Below are 19,173 nucleotides of genomic sequence, written 5' to 3'. Positions count from 1 at the left end.
GTATAAGTTGGTCTAAAGTCCAAGTACCTCATGGTTCTGTCAGTCCATATGAGCTTAACTCAAAACTTAAATATCATGGAACTGATACACTGATTGAGACAAAAAAAGATAAAATGGCTTCAAAATGAGATTTGTTTCATGAACTATTTTATTCTAAAAGTAAATGAATTTCAAATTTTGATTTTAATTTTTCCTTTCTCTCTTGTCCTTTTACCAGGGAATGCAAGAGTATGGGTGGCCTCCTTAGCTTTGGTTTACAGTCACATTTTCGTTTCTTTTTTCTATTTTGATGCTGTAACTTTTAGAATGTTCCTCAACTCTAGAAGGTTACAGAGAAGTTAAAATGAAGGGAAGGGAAAGACTAGTCCTAAGGTGAACAAAAGGAGAAAAGAAGATGAAAAAAGTGATGAAAAACCCCTCCAATCCGTTCTGGTCACCAGACAGTCCATTGCCTTCCGTTACACAAAGGGGAAAAAGTAGGAGAGAAAGGATGTCCTCAAAACTCAAAAATTTCCAGTGCTGACAAGAAAACAAAAATCTCAGGAAATAGTAAGATACTAACTAGAGAAAGTGTCTAGCTTCAAGAAAAGGCTAGTTTTTATTGAAAAAAGTTTCAGATAAAATTTTTGGCAATCTCGTATTTTCTTGAAACACATTTTAGTGAGGTCAGTGTTCCTCAGTACCTCTTTTAAAAGTCTCCTTTTGTTTTGTTTTTCGCAGATCGGGAGAATCAGTCGATTTTGATCACGTACGTATATTTCACTTCTCTGGTTCATGCTGCCTTTGCTGTGCGTTGCAGGAAGAATTCTTTCGTTATGCTTTCTCTCCTTCTCTGCTTGATTTGACAGTGGAGAATCCGGTGCAGGAAAGACTGTGAACACAAAACGTGTCATCCAGTACTTTGCAACAATTGCAGCTAGTGGGGAGAAAAAGAAAGAAGAGCCAGGCAAAATGCACGTGAGTTGGTAACTAGAGATGGGATTAAATGCTCTGTTCTGCAACTGCCATGTACATACTGGTCCACAACAACACAAATTTAACAATAACTTTTGCTTTGTAGGGGACCCTTGAAGATCAAATCATCAGCGCCAACCCCCTGCTGGAGGCCTTTGGTAATGCCAAGACTGTGAGGAATGACAACTCCTCACGCTTTGTAAGTCTTTTTTGACAAAATTGCTCCTAATCACAAGTGCAATGCAATGGGCCATTTACGCCCCTATCATAGAATGTGATAATGTAAATCTAGCATGAGTTTTCAAACCTGTTGAAAGGACCCAGGGCAGCTTTGCAAATCCCACTCCTGGAGTCTGCCTCAGAGGGTTCTAAGATAGATGACTTTTTTCTATTAAAGGGTAAATTCATCAGAATCCACTTTGGTGCCACAGGGAAACTGGCTTCTGCTGACATTGAAACATGTAAGGCGCCTGCTTTGAAAGGCCACAATTCTCTATTCCTTTTTCTTTCTCATCATTTTTTTCTGGTTTGTAACTGTGCTTTACCTGCCTTGCCAGATCTGTTGGAGAAATCTAGAGTCACTTTCCAGCTCAAGGCGGAAAGAAGCTACCACATATTTTATCAGATCATGTCCAACAAAAAGCCAGAGCTTATTGGTAAGAAAACAATACCTCTGTCCCTAGAGATTTTTAAGTCCCTGCTTGACGAAGTCCTGACTGGGATGATTTAGTTGGGATTTGTCCTGCTTTGGGCAGAGGGCTGGACTTGATGACCTCCTGAGGTCCCTTCCAGCCCTAGTATTGTGTGAAGTGTTTTGACTCCTTTGGTGGAACTGAGTGCTGAGTAACACCTACTAAGGGGCTTCATTTCATGGGCAATTATGTGCATGTCTGTGCTGCATTGCTACCCCAGGCTCGGAGTCAGGCTTTAGCTCAACCCCTCCCATAGAATTCACAAGCAAAATCTATCTGACTTCATTCAATATGTCCTCATGGCCAGGTTCTAGGACCCATATCCAACCCTAAGTCCCATTGTGACTCTGAGCCAAGCTTTGACATTTCACAGTATGGATGCAGCCCAAGCCTGGGTCCCTCACTGAAGTGCATTTGCATCTGTGAGCATTATGGATGCATCAGCATAGTTCTGAGAACTAGTTTATCATCTGTAAAGTGCATGCGCACAAGCTTGGAAACATGGAGTCTATAGATGTGGGGCCAGAGAGTTAGGTTTACAATGCAGTGTAAATATACCTTTAAAGTCCTGTGTTACCTTGAGCAAGGTTGGGAATGAATACATGACCAAAGGCCAAATTACACAGTCGATATCTATCCTTGTTTTCAGAGATGCTTCTGATTACCACCAACCCATATGACTACCCCTTTGTAAGTCAAGGTGAGATCACTGTTCCCAGCATTGATGACCAGGAAGAGCTGATGGCCACAGATGTGAGTAACTCATAAGAATTATTTTATGGAGTATTAACTTTACTAGACAAGATCTTTACTTTAGTGATTCTGTTGGTAGAGTGCCATTGACATCCTTGGCTTCAGTTCTGAGGAAAAAACAGCCATTTACAAACTGACAGGGGCTGTACTGCACTATGGGAACATGAAGTTCAAGCAGAAGCAGCGAGAAGAACAGGCAGAACCAGATGGCACGGAAGGTAATCAACAGAATTTACATTCTCAATAACGCAAGCAATAAATCAATCCATAGAAGATGAATTATGTCAGAATGTTAAGCTTCGGTTTTCTGTTCTGTTTGCGAAGTCTTTTAAAAACATCCTTTATTGTTAGATGCTGTCACAGGGTCAGGCCAGCAGACCCCAGCTGTACAGGTGAAAGGCAGCTTCAGTCACAGCCTGGGTTAGGGGAAGAATAAAAAAAGCTAGTTAAGCTCCCAAGTGGAGGCAATAGGGTGTGGCAGCAGGGAATCAATGAGGACCAGCTGACCTCACTGCTGGCAAGCCAACAGAGCTTAAGAAGCAGTTCCAGCCAAAAGAGGGAGGACAGAGTAAGAGAGGAGGTGCATATGGTAGGGACATGGAGGAGATGGAGATAAGAGAGATCTGTGAGGTGTGGGGAGTAGCCTGGGGGAGAGTGCCTGGTGTCCCCTCCCCCCAGTGATACTGAAACCCTGGGTGTGTCCAAGGGGGAATGGACTGACCAGCCAGCCCAGACCGACAGAGGAGGGTGCAGCCTAACATGCCTTTTCCACCTTCCCCCACAGAAGAGAGAGGCACGGGATCCTGGCAAGACCCAAGGATACCCTGCCACAATGCCTAGAGGTACATTCTCAAAGGCACTGGGCACTTAAATCCCACTGACTCTGAGAAAAAAATTAATTTTGAATTTTCATTGATTTTATGTCTAAAAAAAATCTCCACTATCAGATAAGTAGTAGAATTTCATTAATATGATGTTAAAAGTTCTGTTTGCTTTTGAGAGCCTCTCATACACCACAGTCCATTTGTCATCCAGTAACTGATACTGTGTCCATTTAGTGGCTGACAAAGCAGCCTATCTGATGAATCTGAACTCAGCTGACCTGCTCAAAGCCCTGTGCTGTCCTCGTGTCAAGGTTGGGAATGAATATGTGACCAAAGGTCAAACAGTGCAGCAGGTAACAGTTGTTGATCTAGAACTCATGATTTGAATTAACACAGCAGGGCTTCTTTCTCTGCTTTGTATAGTAACTCCAGTCCTCCTCCTGCTGGTTTAGGTGCACAATTCGGTGGGTGCTTTGGCAAAGGCTGTCTATGAGAAGATGTTCCTGTGGATGGTCATGCGTATCAACCAGCAGCTGGATACCAAACAACCCAGACAATACTTCATTGGTGTCCTGGACATTGCTGGCTTTGAGATCTTTGATGTAAGGAACAGAGATTTGAAGGGAAGGGACGTACGATGGTTGAGAAAATTCAGAGAATTTTTTTTTTAGCTCTTAGAATATTTGAATCATTCAGATCATAAGAACAGCCACACTGGGTCAGACCAAATGTCCATCTAGCCCAGTGTCCTGTCTTCTGAAAGTGACTAAAGACTGGTGCCCAGAGGGAGTGTACAGAAGTAATCATTGAATGATCCCTCCCTGGTCACCCATTTCCAATCTCTGACAAACAGATTGTAGGAACACCATTCCTATGCATCCTAGCTGATAAGTAATGATGGACCTAATCTCTGTGTTTATGTCGAGTTCTCTTTTCAACTTGAATAAAGTCCTGGTCTTCACAACATCCTCTGGCAAAGAGTTCCATGGATTGACCATGTGCCATGTGAAGAACAACTTTTTTGTTTGTTTTAAAACTGCTACCTATTAATATCATTTGATGACCCCCTAGTGCTTATGTTGTGGGAACAAATAAATAACTTTTTCCTTTTCCTTTTCTCCATAAAATCTCATGATTTTACAGACCTCTATTATATTCCCCCCTTAGTCTCCTCTTTTTACGATGGAAAATCCCAGTTTTTAAAATTTGTCTTCATATGGCACCCGTTCCAAACTCCTAATCACTTTTGTTGCCCTTTTCTGAACCTTTTCCAATACCAATATGTATTTTTGAGATGAGGTGACCACATCTGTGCACACAGTATTCAAGATGTAGGCGTTCCATGGATTTATGTAGTGGCTATAAGATATTTTTTGTCTTATTCTCTAGCCCTTTCTTGTTGATTCTGTTGCTTTTTTGACTGCTGCAGCACATTGATATTTTCAGAGAACTATCCACAATGACTCTAAGATCTCTCTCTTGGGTGGTTATTACTAAATTAGTCCACATAAATTTGTATGTATAGTTGGGATTAAATGTGCATTACTCTGCATTTATCAACTTTAAAATTCATTAGCCATTTTGTTGCCCAGTGACCTAGTTTTGTAAGATTCTTTTGAAACTCTTCACAATTTGCTTTGTTCTTAACTATCTGGAGCAGCTTAGTCTCAGCACCAAATTTTGCAACCTTTCTGTTTACCCCTTTCTCCAGATCATTGATAAACATGTTGAATAGGATTGGTCTCAGTACGGACCTTTGGGGGATAACACTATTTACCTCTGTCCATGCTGAAAACTGCAAATCAGTTTTCCAGAAGAGCCTGCTATTTCTGGAAAAGTGCCTGTTTTAATTACTGCAGATCATGATGCTCCACAGTTTTCACTTTTAAAAAGATGGATTTAGGACATCACCAGCTCAGGCCTAACCTACAGGGCCATCATAGATTCACACTGGCTGTTCCATGTTTCATATGCACATTTATTTTTCCTTCTCTGCAGTTCAACAGCCTGGAGCAGCTGTGCATCAACTTCACCAATGAGAAACTGCAACAGTTTTTCAACCACCACATGTTCGTGCTGGAGCAGGAGGAGTACAAGAAGGAAGGGATTGAATGGACATTCATTGACTTTGGAATGGACTTGGCAGCCTGCATTGAGCTAATTGAGAAGGTATCTCAGTTCAAATGCCCAATTCATTTAAGATTTCTTTAGTTGCTGGGGTTATGTTGAATTTTAGATGGACTTTCCTCTGTTCAGTTCCAGACATTTGGCTCAAAGTATTTTTAATAAATAAAGCCATATTTTAATATATTTTGGAATAGAGACATTAGTTATACAATCATGGACATGAAGGGCTGGAAGGGATCATGAGCTGTCCTTTAGTATGGCTTTCTGCACTGAGGCAAGACCAGTGATGGGGGCCTCCCTTGGAAGCCTATTCCACAGCTTGAATACTCTCATATTTAGTAGTAGTAGGCATCCTTCAGTCTGCATAGACTATGGATCGTGCCCTTTATAGTTTCAATTGAGGACTTCATTTACAGCGTCTACTGTGACTATGAAGACCCACACGAGAGTGACAGTCCTTGCTGCATCTCTTGCAGATGTGGTTGGTGTCTGGCAAGTCCTCAGTGTGCTTTCTGTGCGCTCGCTTCTCCTCTGCTAGCTGTCTGATCCTCATCTCTCCCTTCTGAAGGCCCTTGTGTAACCCCTGCCTCCATCTGCTGCGGTCGTCTGCTAGTTCTTCCCAGTTGTCCAGCTCAATGTCTACCTCTCTGAGGTCTCTCTTGCAGACATCTTTGTAGCGCAACTAGGGGTGTCCGGGAGGTCTTTTGCCAGAGGCTAGCTCACCATACAGGATGTCTTTAGGAATCCTTCCATCATTCATCCTGTGGACATGGCCAAGCCAGTGGAGCCGACGCTGCCGGAGGAGGCTGTGCATGGTTGGGATTCCAGCTTGCTCGAGGAAAGCTTTCATATCTAACTTAAATCTCCCTTGCCGAAAATTAAGCCCATTATTCTTGTCCTATCTTCACTAGACATGGAAAACTATTGATCACTGTCCTCTTTGTAACAACCCTTAACATATTTAAAACTTATTTTCAGGTCCCCCTGCATCTGCTTTTCTGAAGCTAAACATGAGATCTTTCTGAACCTTTATCATGATTGTTGCTTTTCTCTAGACTCCCTCCAGTTTGTCCACATCTTTCTTAAAGTGTGGTATCTGGCTGAGGCCTCACCATGCTGAGTCAAGTGGCACAGACAGTAAATAGTTACCTCCCATAGTTACAGACCACACTCCTGTGTCTTACATATGACAGTCCAGAATATTAACTTTTTATCCAACTGCATCATATTATTGATTCCTATTCAATTTGTGACCCGCTATAACCTTCTCTGGAGGACTACTAGCTAGCCAGTAATTCTCAATTTTATAACTGTGCATTAGATTTTTTCTTCATAAATGTAGTACTTTGCACTTCTCTTTATTAAATTTCTTTTGTTGATTCTGGATTAGTTCTCCAGTTGGTCACAGCGATTTTTAATTCAATCTTGTCCTGCAAAATGATAGCAACCCTTCTCAGCTTGGTGTCATTCACATATTTTATAAGGATGCTCTTCAATCTGTTATCCAAGTTATTAATGCTAATATTGAACAGTACCAGCCCCCTGGCTGGGGTCCACTGGCTACATCCTCCAAGTTTGATAAGGAATCCTTGATAACACATTATTCTGGTTTGGTTACAAGTATGTCTTGGGGACTAAAGTCAAAACCATTCTAAAATCAAGATATATTCTGTCTACAGCTTCCTCACTATACTGCATAACCTATTCTGTCAGAGAGAAATGAGGTTGATTTGGCATGACTTGTTGTTGACAAAGCCATATTATCTATTGATTATTGCCCTATTATCTTCTCAGTGCTTACAAATTGATTGTTTAATAATTTGTTCTAGTATTTCTTCCAGGTATCAAAGTTAAGTTGACCGTTTATGAATTCCCAGATCCTCCTGGGCCCCCTTTTAAAACTAGATAGTGTGTTTGAATTTCTCCAGTCTTCTGGGACCTCATTTGGTCCTCCATGATACCACATATAGATTTATGGTGGTAAATCTGCAATTTTCTTCTTCCAAGAAAGGAGAAGACCTAAATTACCTTGGACCAGGGCCCTTTTCAGAAACCTAGACACAATGTCCAATTTATAGCATGTTACTGTACTCTTTAGAAAAGAAAGACTTCATTCTTCAAAACAAATTTGAGAAAAAGTATATTTTGCTCTCTTAGTATTATTGCCCAAATAGCATGAAGATTATGTCAGTATGATTTCGTTAAAGGAATGCTCTATGTTGGTGCTCAGCAAGCCATCAGTATAGTATCAAATCAATCATTTCCTGGGTAGTTTGGTGAGAAAGCAGAAATGTAATATTCTGATCAATTTGACACCATCCTCAATGGTTGAAGCTAACAAATTCTGTGCACAGTGAATGTATAAAGTGGAAAAGTACAGTTCTGGCCAATGTGTTCTCTTTCTAATATATGCATCTTTTGAGAGAAATGGTGATTTTGGATGTAGGACATGTTCAGAAAATTTGCTGGAGATTCACTTGAAGAATATTTTTTTCTGAACTGCATCTCAATTTCTAGACTCCGTCAGTATTCTTTTGGTTGAGGGATGGCCACATTGTCCAGGACAGTTGTTTGTAATCAGGCTCTACCTCCCTCTACTTGTGTGTGTCTGTTCCTTTCAGCCAATGGGTATTTTCTCCATACTGGAAGAGGAGTGCATGTTTCCCAAGGCAACTGACGTTTCTTTCAAGAACAAGCTCTATGACCAGCACCTTGGCAAGTCCAACAACTTCCAGAAGCCCAAGCCTGCCAAAGGAAAGGCTGAAGCCCACTTTGCCCTGGTGCACTATGCTGGCACCGTGGACTACAACATCACTGGCTGGTTGGAGAAGAACAAGGACCCACTCAATGAAACTGTGATTGGTCTGTACCAGAAATCATCAATGAAAACACTGGCTTTGCTCTTTGCTACATATGGTGGAGAAGCAGGTATTCATGTTCATCCCCAATACCCAATATACACTGGGCTCCTTTTAGAATCACAAAAGGGAACATCAAAAATTCAAAACGTGTTTTCTTTCTTTTTTTATTCTGCAGAAGGCGGTGGTGGCAAGAAGGGAGGCAAGAAGAAGGGCTCCTCTTTCCAGACAGTGTCTGCTCTTTTCAGGGTATGGTACCACAATCATTATCATTTTCTTGATGAAGACAATAAGATAACGCCCTGTAGTTCTGAAGAAGCTATTTCCCAAGTGACTCAGGCATGGTAAACATCCCTTGAAGTCCATGGCTAAGATTCTGTTGGGAAGTTAACCTCCAATATCTCCATTTAAGCTCCATTTCTCTGTGTGCAGAGTCTGTTGTTTATCTCCTGCATGTGACACTGAAATGGAGTCACTTCTCCCATCTGGTTAGGTATCTGCTTCCTCAGTTTCCCTTACTCTGCTCCCTGAAGAATGCATTTTCGCTTTTGTGGTTTGGGTTCATCTCCTTCCTGATGTGGTATTTAACCAATCATTTCAACTCTACTCATCAGAAACCTTCCCCACAGACTGTACAATTGCTTCCCCATCCCAGCCCCATTTGTCTCGCCTTTCTTAAAGGCTCTCCCCACACAGCCTCTTTTCCTTCTCACTGCAGATATCTCCTGCCAGGTCCTTCTCCTGACCCTGGGTCACACTCCACTGTGTGGACTGGCTCCTTAATTATCACTGATAGGCCACCATCATATGATACTTGGTCCATACACTGGCTAAAGTCTTGAACCAGGGTACATGGAGCAGCCCAATTTTACAGGTCCAGTCTGATTTACATTTAAACCTTCTGAAAAATTAAGTGCCTCAGTTCCCTCACTGCTCTGCCCGTTTCCATTCTATATGCTGTGTTTTCTCGCACATATTCCTCATAAAACACACAGGATCTCCAGGGCCCCCTGAAGAGCACTCTCACCCTTTTGTCACCCATGGCCTGTCCTGCTTTCGTGAACATTTTCTGCATTGCCAACCCAAGAATGAGTTGGGACACCAAGACTAATGAGACTGAAATATAACTTCAAGAAGTAGTGCCCTCTCATTTTATGATCTTTAGGAAACTTAGCTCACATTTTCTAACTCTTCCCTACAACCCTGAGGTTCAGAAAGATGTAATTTTAAATTGAAAATTGAGTCTCCTAAAATCAATGATTTCAGGAACCGGGGCATAAGAAAATCACCAAATATAGCAAGACTGATGATAAAATGGTGAGGTGTGAACATTGCATTTCCCTCTGTTAGGTAGTGCTATTTCTGCAGTTTTATATCTCACTTAAATGACTGTCTTCAGGATCCAGAGGAAGAGGACACCTCAGGTTAGAATGACTCCAACTGGCAAGATTTGCAAGATAGTTTGTTTACATTCGTTAGGTGCATGATCCTATTATAACAGGTTTACCCCATCTGTAGGTGTATATGCAGAGGTCACATTGGCTAAACCTAAACCTTTGCTATGGTGTCACAGGAGAATTTAAACAAGCTGATGACCAATCTGAGAAGCACTCATCCTCACTTTGTGCGGTGCATCATTCCCAATGAAACAAAGACACCTGGTAAGAAGCTCTGGTGCACAGAGATTTTAGTTAGATGTAACTGTTCCCTGTGGGCTGCACAATAACGTACTGACTTATGCTGTGATTTGTTAAGGTGCCATGGAACATGAACTTGTACTACACCAGCTAAGGTGTAACGGCGTGCTGGAAGGGATCAGAATCTGCAGAAAAGGATTCCCCAGCAGAATCATTTATGCAGATTTTAAACAGAGGTCAGACAGCTCCACTATAATGTCCCATTATGTTTGTTGAGTAGCTTGCATTTCCTAATTATTTCAGGTACTATATTCTTTACAGTATTCAGCATATATTCTCTTTACTCCGATGTAAATATCAAATTAAAGTAATTTAGAGTGGGCTGCTAATGATGTTGATGTCTTTGGAGTCCGAGGTGCTGTGTCTGGAGAACATGTGATAGGACATAGTTGCAGTAGCTTTCTCACACAATCCTAAAATTGTGTCTTAGTTTGACAGTTTCTAGGCATGAGAACTGGTCCAGTCAGTCCTCCTTCTGGCTTCCAGTTACAATATGGGAGGTAGTTAATGTGAACGGTGATGGTGGTTTTGCTGATAGAACATCCTTGTACTCTGTTTTCTCCTACAGATACAGAGTTTTAAATGCAAGTGCCATTCCAGAAGGACAGTTCATTGACAGCAAGAAGGCTTCTGAGAAACTACTTGCATCCATTGATGTTGATCACACCCAGTATAAATTTGGTCACACCAAGGTACAGGCACTCTTTGATTCAAATGCTATTTGTAGTATATGCAGGATGAAAGTGATGTTCTGTAACACTCTCTTCCTCAAGGTGTTCTTCAAAGCAGGACTTCTGGGTCTTCTAGAGGAAATGAGAGATGATAAATTGGCAGAGATTATGACCCGCACACAAGCCAGGTGTCGTGGCTTCCTAATGAGAGTGGAATATCAAAGGATGGTGGAAAGGAGGTAGCAATATGTTATCTTGCATCACTGTATTTGGGCTATTGCAGCTGTATTCATCACCCACAAAGACTTAATATGTTTCTGAACTACATTATAGAGAGTCCATCTTCTGTATCCAATATAACATTCGCTCATTCATGAATGTCAAGCACTGGCCCTGGATGAAACTGTTCTTCAAGATCAAGCCTTTACTGAGGAGTGCTGAAGCTGAGAAGGAGATGGCCAACATGAAGGAAGAGTTTGAGAAAACAAAAGAAGAGCTTGCTAAGTCTGAGGCAAAAAGGAAGGAACTGGAGGAAAAGATGGTGACTCTGCTGCAGGAGAAAAATGACCTACAGCTCCAAGTGCAGACTGTGAGTATCCACAGTGAATTCAACCCTTACTGCACTTTGGAACTAAGCCTGCAATTTCTAAATGCAACTTTCCCAATAAGAGAAGCACAAACAAAGGGATGGTTACCTTCCATTAGAGAAACATTGGAAGACAAATTGAGATACCGGATTTAGATTCAGCATTTTAAAATTTAGGCATGTTTAGTTGGGTACTATCAAAAATGTATGTGTCCAAGAAGCTAAAGTATACACATATGTAAGCACATAATGACACCACTGGGTAAGTCATCTCTGGGGATGAAACTAGAAGTTCCAAATCATTTGTTTGATTGATCTTAATCAAGAAAACATTTTTTAGATGGTGTAGCTTTCGTGTGTGTGTCCTAGATTTTCATGCATCTGCTGTCCTTCTATAGAGCAGTAGTGGGCAAACTGCACCCCATCAGGATTCTATATGTGGTCCACAAAACATTTTGTAACGTAGAGCGTTGCTGGATTCTGGGGGGTGTGTGTGTGTGTGTGTGTGTGTGTGTGTGTGTGTGTGTGTGTGTTCCTACTGGTATTACTAAAGTGACATGCACATAAATCCAGGGCACCTGAATTGAGGCACATGCTGATGGCTCACAACATTAACTGTGACAGCCATGCACTCCCCCTGCAGCCAATCAAAGCACTGCTATGGTTCAATCAGCATACCCTGGAAATGCTAAATACTCAAGCATGGTTAGCAAAACCACCATGTTCCAGGAAACTGTCTTGGTTATGGCTACCTTGCAGTCCACTGAGATGGAGGGCTACTCATGCAGCCCACTCACTAGTCTATTGCTGCTGTAGACCATGAGACAAATATAGTTTTGAAAATTAAAAGTTTTGTTTATCCAAGAAGAAATGATTTGCTTTGTTCATGAGTGACATAGCCAAACTCTTTAAGGGGTTTAGCATGTAATAAAATAAAATGCCTTGCATTAATAAACTGAAGAGTTCAAATCCACCTTCCATCCTATAAAAACTACATACTGGGGGCATCACATGTAAGTAAGTGGCTAAAAGACAGTCACCTACTTCAAGTGTGTTAGACAAACAAGGTAGGTGAGGCAATATCTTCTATTGGACCAACTTCTGTTCACATTCCTTTTCTTCAGGTCCCTCAGAAAAGCTGTGTGTAAGTTTAAAAGCTTGTCTCTTTCTCTTTCACCAACAGAACTTGGTCCATCAAAAGTTATCACCTGACTTACCATGTCTCTGTAGTATCCTGTTTTCATAAATGGACACCTCATTCGACTATAAGAATGATCACATTGAGTCAGCCCAGTGATCCATCTAGCCAAGTACTCTGTCTCCTGACAGTGGCCAGTGCCAGATGGTTCAAGGGAACGTACAGAACAAGGATTACTGTGTGTTCCCATCCCCTGTTGTCCAGTCCCAGAGTCTGGCAGTTAGAGGCCCAGGGATACCTGGAGCATGAGACTATGTCCCTTACCATACTGGCTTATGCCCATTGATGGACCTATCCTCTCAAAATATGCAAACAAAATCAATTATACTTTGTGCTGGGATGAAATGTAAGAATGTGATATTTAGTGCGATATAAATTAGAACTAAAAGTCATCAAACAAACTAAAAAAACTGCATTTTTGTCCCAGGAAGCTGAAGGCTTGGCTGATGCTGAAGAAAGATGTGACCAACTGATCAAAACCAAAATCCAACTTGAAGCTAAGATTAAGGAGCTGACTGAACGTCTAGAGGATGAAGAGGAGATGAACGCCGAGCTGACAGCCAAAAAGAGAAAACTAGAAGATGAATGTTCAGAGCTGAAGAAAGATATTGACGACCTTGAGTTAACATTGGCCAAGGTTGAAAAAGAAAAGCATGCTACAGAAAACAAGGTAAAGGAGATAGATATGGAAGATGGGGAATGTGGTCAGGAGGAACAAGTGGGCCAGGGAAAGGCAGATCAGGGGAAGATCTGAGAAGGCAAGAACGCGGACTGTCTGTGGAATGAGACAGTGTATCGTCTACTCTCTGAACTGAATGAAGCAGGGGTTGTAAGATGGTACTATAATTTAAAAAAAAAAAGCACATAATCATGTAATTGAAAACTGTATCATAATGATTATGTTGCACAGGCAACCTTAATTCAAGAATTTCCTAACCTTCAGAGTGCTTGACTTTGAAACGTTAATTTTCTTTTAACATTTTTGTTTGAGATAGAATTATAAAGATACATAAACATACACTTTCCTCATTTACATATCTATTTTATACTTTGAATTAATTTAATAAAAATGTAAGTATTTGATAACCTATTTACCTTTGTTTATTCTGCAAAATAAGGAATAATAAATACATTAAACCACTCACACAATATGATATGCCAGCAGTTGAGTAGGTTCCTTTCCAATTTATATTTCAGTGATAATCAGATTTTCAAAGATGCCTAGACACCAAGTGGAGTAGAAATTTCTATTGTTCACATAGTGCTAAACTGTCCAATGGAAACAGGTTGTTGCTCTAGACATATTACTTTGAAATAGCTGAACACACATTTCTGTGCCTAAAAGTTGTGAAATGACCTCCAATGAAAAGTGAGCGTTAAAGCTTTTATCCCCTCTCTTAATGTGGAGGGGCAGCTCTTACCTCACACAGAAACTGAACAAGCCAGAGCTTAGTTGGGCAGATGTGTGAGTTTTCAGTTGTAAATGACTATGGATTCATGAGAATCTCTTTGTAGCTTTTTCTGAGTACAACCTGAGAAAAGATGATGATGAAGCTACAGTTTCAGATGTCAGTTCTTTCTGTTAATTATATAAATATATTTCTATGCCACCAGAATCAGCTGCTTGAATCTTACAAAATCTTGATAAAAACGTCAAATGTAATAAATCTAAATGTAAACGAAACTATCATTTCACCAACTATTTTATCCATTTCCTTCATTTGCCTTTGTTCAACTCCAAAGGTGAAAAACCTCACTGAGGAGATGGCCGTCCTGGATGAGACTATCGCTAAACTGACAAAGGAGAAGAAAGCCCTCCAGGAGGCCCATCAGCAGACCCTGGACGACCTGCAAGCAGAAGAGGACAAAGTGAACACACTGACCAAAGCTAAAACCAAGCTGGAGCAGCAAGTGGACGATGTAGGCACAATAACATGTGGAGAGAATACAACCAGTCTGAAGTCAGGCTTTCCTAGCAGTGATTTTTTATGACCTTTTTCTCTTTAGCTTGAAGCATCATTGGAGCAAGAGAAGAAACTCCGCATGGACCTTGAAAGAGCTAAGAGGAAACTTGAAGGAGATTTGAAGCTGGCCCAGGAATCCACAATGGATTTAGAAAATGATAAACAGCAGCTGGAGGAAAAGCTGAAGAAGTAAGTTTGGTTTGCAGGGGGCATCATGGTGCTGTGCAATTGTTTGGATTTGGTTCTGTTGCTAACTTTGTTTTTGTGTGTGAGAAAAGGAAAGACTTTGAAATCAGTCAGTTCCAAAGCAAAATTGAGGATGAGCAAGTCCTGGGCATTCAGCTGCAGAAGAAGATCAAAGAATTGCAGGTAAGTCATAATTTATCTCTCTTGCAGACAAAATATGAGCTCAGTTTAAAGGAAGGTATCTGTCTTAATGTTTCTTGTTGTTCTCTAGGCCCGTATTGAGGAGCTGGAGGAGGAGATAGAGGCTGAACGTGCCTCTCGGGCAAAAGCAGAGAAGCAGCGCTCTGATCTCTCCAGGGAACTTGAGGAGATCAGTGAGCGTCTGGAGGAAGCTGGTGGGGCCACTGCAGCTCACATTGAGATGAACAAGAAACGCGAGGCAGAATTCCAGAAAATGCGCCGAGACCTTGAAGAGGCCACTCTGCAGCATGAGGCCACAGCCGCCGCCCTCCGGAAGAAACATGCAGACAGCACAGCAGAGCTTGGGGAGCAAATTGACAACCTGCAACGAGTCAAACAGAAGCTGGAGAAGGAGAAGAGTGAACTGAAGATGGAGATTGATGACCTGGCCAGTAACCTGGAGGCTGTCACCAAAGCCAAGGTGCATAGATTTATAAGGTGTAGCAACATAGCTGTCTCTAGCTATGTTTATTGCATTACACAGACTGTACCATCAGATTTGGACTTTGTTGTAGTAGTCTTAGATGATAATAAAGATGAAAAATTAACTGAAGTTATTACTGTAATGTCACCTACATAAGACAGTTATTACTTTGCTATTTACATAATATTTGGTTTTAGGAAGGGTGAGATTTCCTCGCTAATTGAGCCCATTTGTCATCACAGAGTTCCCACTGATCTCAGGGAACTGGAGATCCCCTGTGTTCACCCTCTCTTTTTGGTCCTTTTTGCACCTTGCAGGCAAACCTTGAGAAGATGTGCCGCACTCTGGAAGATCAGCTTAGTGAAGTTAAGACAAAGGGAGAAGAGCATCAGCGTACGATCAATGAGCTCAGTGCTCAAAGAGCTCGTCTACAGACAGAATCAGGTCAGAGACACACATATTGAGTGCACAAAGGAGATGTTGGGATAATAGACAATGGCCATCTTATGCATATCTGATCCACCATACTGTTTCACACCTGCTGCTAGCATGTTTATTACGTCAGATAACATCCTCAAAAGCTTATCCTCCAATGTTTTATCATCTGTTTTAAAGAAATAAATTACTGTCTTATGTGCAGTTAACTGTAGGGTGACCATCTGCCCAGTTTTGGCGGGACAGTCCCATATTTGGGACGCCAGGATTGCATCCTGATTTATTTGGTCAAAGGGACTAATTGCCCCGTATGTTCAGGTGGTTGCCTCCCCCAGCTTCCCCCGGCTGGGGGAGCCGGACCCAGCTGTGGCTACCCCACCCCCAGCTTCCCCTCGCTGTGGGAGCTGGACCTGCACAGCTATGCAGACACACCCTAGCTTCCCCCAGCTCCCCCTCAGTGGCGCAGCTACCCCCACCAGCTTCCCCCAGCTGGGGGAGCTGGACCCACGCAGCAGCGCAAATGCTCCCCAGCTTCCCTTGGCTTCCCCACCATGGTGCAGCTGCCCCCAACTCCCCCCACAGGGGAGCCAGGAGCCAGACCCTGCCGCGGCTGCCCCACCCCCCAACTTCCTCCAGCTGGGGTAGCCAGGAACTCCCCAGCTTCCCCCAGTTCCCCCACTATGGTGCGGCGGCTACTCCAACTTTCCCCCACTGGGGGAGCCGGACACATGCCGTGGCTGCCCCCCTAGCTACGCCCGGCTAGGGGAGCTGGGGGGGGAGCCGGACACATGCCGTGGCTGCCCCCGCAGCTACGCCCGGCTAGGGGAGCTGGGAGCTGGAGTGGCAGCACAGTGTCCCCCCAGCTAGTGGAAGATGGGAGCTTCACTGGGACTTCTCTCCTGACTGTCAGACAGGGTGACCATCCATCCCATTTTGGCCAGGACAGCATCATTTCCCTTGTTCCATATTTGGACAGGGGAGATACGGTCATCCTAGTTAACTCCTATTTAGCACAACCTGTCTGGAATCTCTCTTAGGTGAATTTTCACGCCAGGTAGAGGAGAAAGATGCTTTGATTTCACAGCTCTCAAGAGGCAAACAGGCATTTACCCAACAGATTGAGGAACTGAAGAGGCAACTAGAGGAGGAGATAAAGGTCAGGATTTTTCCAACAGTCTTTTCTGTGTAGCTATATTCCTGTTATAGTTTTATTTGTGGTTAAAGCACCTTTTCATAACACCCTAGAGAACAGAAGGAAAACGTCCCACTGAGTCAGATAAACCTGCCCCCAACCAATGCAGGAGCATACCGCAGAGTATATCTATGAATGTTTTGTTCAGTTCCAGCTGTATATTGGCCATTCATCATGCCTAGCACCACTGTCCTTGGATAACATTCCACACTCTGATGTAGCTCACTGTCAGGTGCTTTCCCAGAATATTTACCTACATCATGGTGCTGCTCCTCTTGTTTCTTCAGGCTAAGAACGCGCTGGCCCACGCCCTGCAGTCTGCTCGCCATGACTGCGACTTGCTCCGTGAGCAATATGAGGAGGAGCAGGAAGCCAAGAGTGAGCTGCAACGTGCCCTGTCCAAGGCCAACAGTGAAGTTGCCCAGTGGAGAACCAAATACGAGACAGATGCCATTCAGCGCACAGAGGAACTGGAAGATGCAAAGTACGTGCTGGGGTAGAGGAGAACTGGGAGAAGCCAAGAACTAAACAGGAAAGTTTACAGAGGCCATTGATACGCCAGAAGGTGACCAAAAGAGGCCAAGAATGTGGATTTGGTAGGGGTGACTGGAGGAGATGCACTATATTCCATTAGGGGGCTGGGTTGGCATATTGGGGCTCCAAAAGCTGAGAGAGGCTGTTTATTCCAAAATAATATACATGTGTTTTGAGGGCAGAGGGACTGTCAGAGAGAATATACTGTATGGCTACGTCTACACGTGAAGCCTACATCGAAGTAGCCTATTTCGATGTGGCGACATCGAAGTAGGCTATTTCGATGAATAACGTCTACACGTCCTCCAGGGCTGGCAACGTCGATGTTCAACATCGACGTTGCACGGCACCACATCGAAATAGGCGCTGCGAGGGAACGTCTACACGCCACAGTAGCACACATCGAAATAAGGGTGCCAGGCACAGCTGCAGACAGGGTCACAGGGCGGACTCAACAGCAAGCCGCTCCCTTAAAGGGCCCCTCCCAGACACACTTGCACTAAACAGCACAAGATCCACAGAGCCGACAATGAGTTGCAGACCCTGTGCCTGCAGCATGAATCCCCCGCTGCAGCAGCAGCAGCCAGAAGCCCTGGGCTAAAGGCTGCTGCACACGGTGACCATAGAGCCCCGCACGGGCTGGAGAGACAGCGTCTCTCAACCCCCCAGCTGATGGCCGCCATGGAGGACCCGGCAATTTCGACGTTGCGGGACGCGGATCGTCTACACGGTCCCTACTTCGACGTTGAACGTCGAAGTAGGGCGCTATTCCTATCTCCTCATGAGGTTAGCGACTTCGATGTCTTGCCGCCTAATGTCAAAGTAACTTCGAAATAGCGCCCGACGCGTGTAGACGTGACGGGCGCTATTTCGAAGTTGGTGCCGCTACTTCGAAGTAGCGTGCACATGTAGACGCAGCCTATATGAATTGGATAGGACTGACTGAGGAAGGACCTAGATGATTTATGCACTGAGATCAGAGCCTTGCAGAGATGACTTGTGCTGTCACAAATGTGGGAGCAGCTGCATTCAGTTTGCTTCCCATACTGCACCCTAAACAGGAGTTGGATTTATAATCTTCCAGGAAGAAGCTTGCCCAGCGTCTGCAGGATGCTGAAGAACATGTTGAAGCTGTGAATTCCAAATGTGCTTCCCTTGAAAAGACGAAACAGAGGCTGCAAAATGAAGTGGAGGACCTGATGATTGATGTGGAAAGATCTAACGCTGCCTGCGCAGCTCTAGATAAGAAACAGAAGAATTTTGATAAGGTATTTCAGGCTCCAGCCTTGTGGGTGCCGGATGGCACACCCTCTTGTGATCACCCTTGCTTAGACTAAGGTCTGGTTGTATTTCAGGTTCTGGCAGAATGGAAGCAGAAATATGAGGAAACGCAGACTGAACTGGAAGCTTCCCAGAAGGAGTCTCGCTCTCTCAGCACAGAGCTGTTTAAGATGAAGAATGCCTATGAGGAAACCTTGGATCAACTTGAAACTCTGAAGCGGGAGAATAAGAACTTGCAGCGTAAGTGCCCCCCCACCCTTTCCTCTATTCACATGGGGCTTCTGGAAAGTTGGGCTGCACACCTGCTGAACCCGTCTGTGTCTGTGGTGTGGCACTGCTAAGGAGCGGTTCTCCTTGGGCCCTTTGCTTGACTATGTTGTTTGCATGCTACCCAACAGAGGAGATTTCTGACCTCACGGAGCAGATTGCAGAGGGGGGAAAGGCTCTCCATGAGCTGGAGAAAGTGAAGAAGCAGATTGAGCAAGAGAAATCAGAAATCCAGTCCGCACTGGAGGAAGCTGAGGTACACACACCATTACTCACTGCCTTCCAGAGAG

At 43.4% G+C, this 19,173-nt stretch overlaps 1 protein-coding gene across 1 annotated transcript in view; it reads left to right on the top strand.

Moving 5' to 3' along the window:
* Positions 1-19,173, top strand: part of LOC142023674 (myosin heavy chain, skeletal muscle, adult-like) — a 30,541-nt gene that overhangs the window by 3,721 nt on the left and 7,647 nt on the right. The window contains exons 6-33 of the mRNA XM_075014874.1: positions 721-748; positions 849-957; positions 1,061-1,153; positions 1,352-1,415; positions 1,512-1,610; positions 2,296-2,399; positions 2,479-2,617; positions 3,458-3,576; positions 3,676-3,825; positions 5,222-5,392; positions 7,972-8,278; positions 8,387-8,457; positions 9,782-9,869; positions 9,964-10,081; positions 10,474-10,597; positions 10,679-10,815; positions 10,910-11,165; positions 12,788-13,030; positions 14,104-14,280; positions 14,368-14,513; positions 14,603-14,693; positions 14,782-15,171; positions 15,492-15,618; positions 16,647-16,765; positions 17,089-17,285; positions 18,420-18,603; positions 18,691-18,856; positions 19,015-19,139. Coding sequence (XP_074870975.1) covers positions 721-748; positions 849-957; positions 1,061-1,153; positions 1,352-1,415; positions 1,512-1,610; positions 2,296-2,399; positions 2,479-2,617; positions 3,458-3,576; positions 3,676-3,825; positions 5,222-5,392; positions 7,972-8,278; positions 8,387-8,457; positions 9,782-9,869; positions 9,964-10,081; positions 10,474-10,597; positions 10,679-10,815; positions 10,910-11,165; positions 12,788-13,030; positions 14,104-14,280; positions 14,368-14,513; positions 14,603-14,693; positions 14,782-15,171; positions 15,492-15,618; positions 16,647-16,765; positions 17,089-17,285; positions 18,420-18,603; positions 18,691-18,856; positions 19,015-19,139 — 4,142 coding nt within the window. The remainder of the gene's footprint in view (positions 1-720; positions 749-848; positions 958-1,060; positions 1,154-1,351; positions 1,416-1,511; positions 1,611-2,295; positions 2,400-2,478; positions 2,618-3,457; positions 3,577-3,675; positions 3,826-5,221; positions 5,393-7,971; positions 8,279-8,386; positions 8,458-9,781; positions 9,870-9,963; positions 10,082-10,473; positions 10,598-10,678; positions 10,816-10,909; positions 11,166-12,787; positions 13,031-14,103; positions 14,281-14,367; positions 14,514-14,602; positions 14,694-14,781; positions 15,172-15,491; positions 15,619-16,646; positions 16,766-17,088; positions 17,286-18,419; positions 18,604-18,690; positions 18,857-19,014; positions 19,140-19,173) is intronic.

This window comes from Carettochelys insculpta, chromosome 20 (genome assembly GCF_033958435.1).
Source record: "Carettochelys insculpta isolate YL-2023 chromosome 20, ASM3395843v1, whole genome shotgun sequence".
Taxonomy (NCBI): Eukaryota; Metazoa; Chordata; order Testudines; family Carettochelyidae; genus Carettochelys; species Carettochelys insculpta.
The sequence above is the reverse complement of the archived record's forward strand: the minus strand, read 5'-3'. Positions and strand labels throughout refer to the sequence as shown.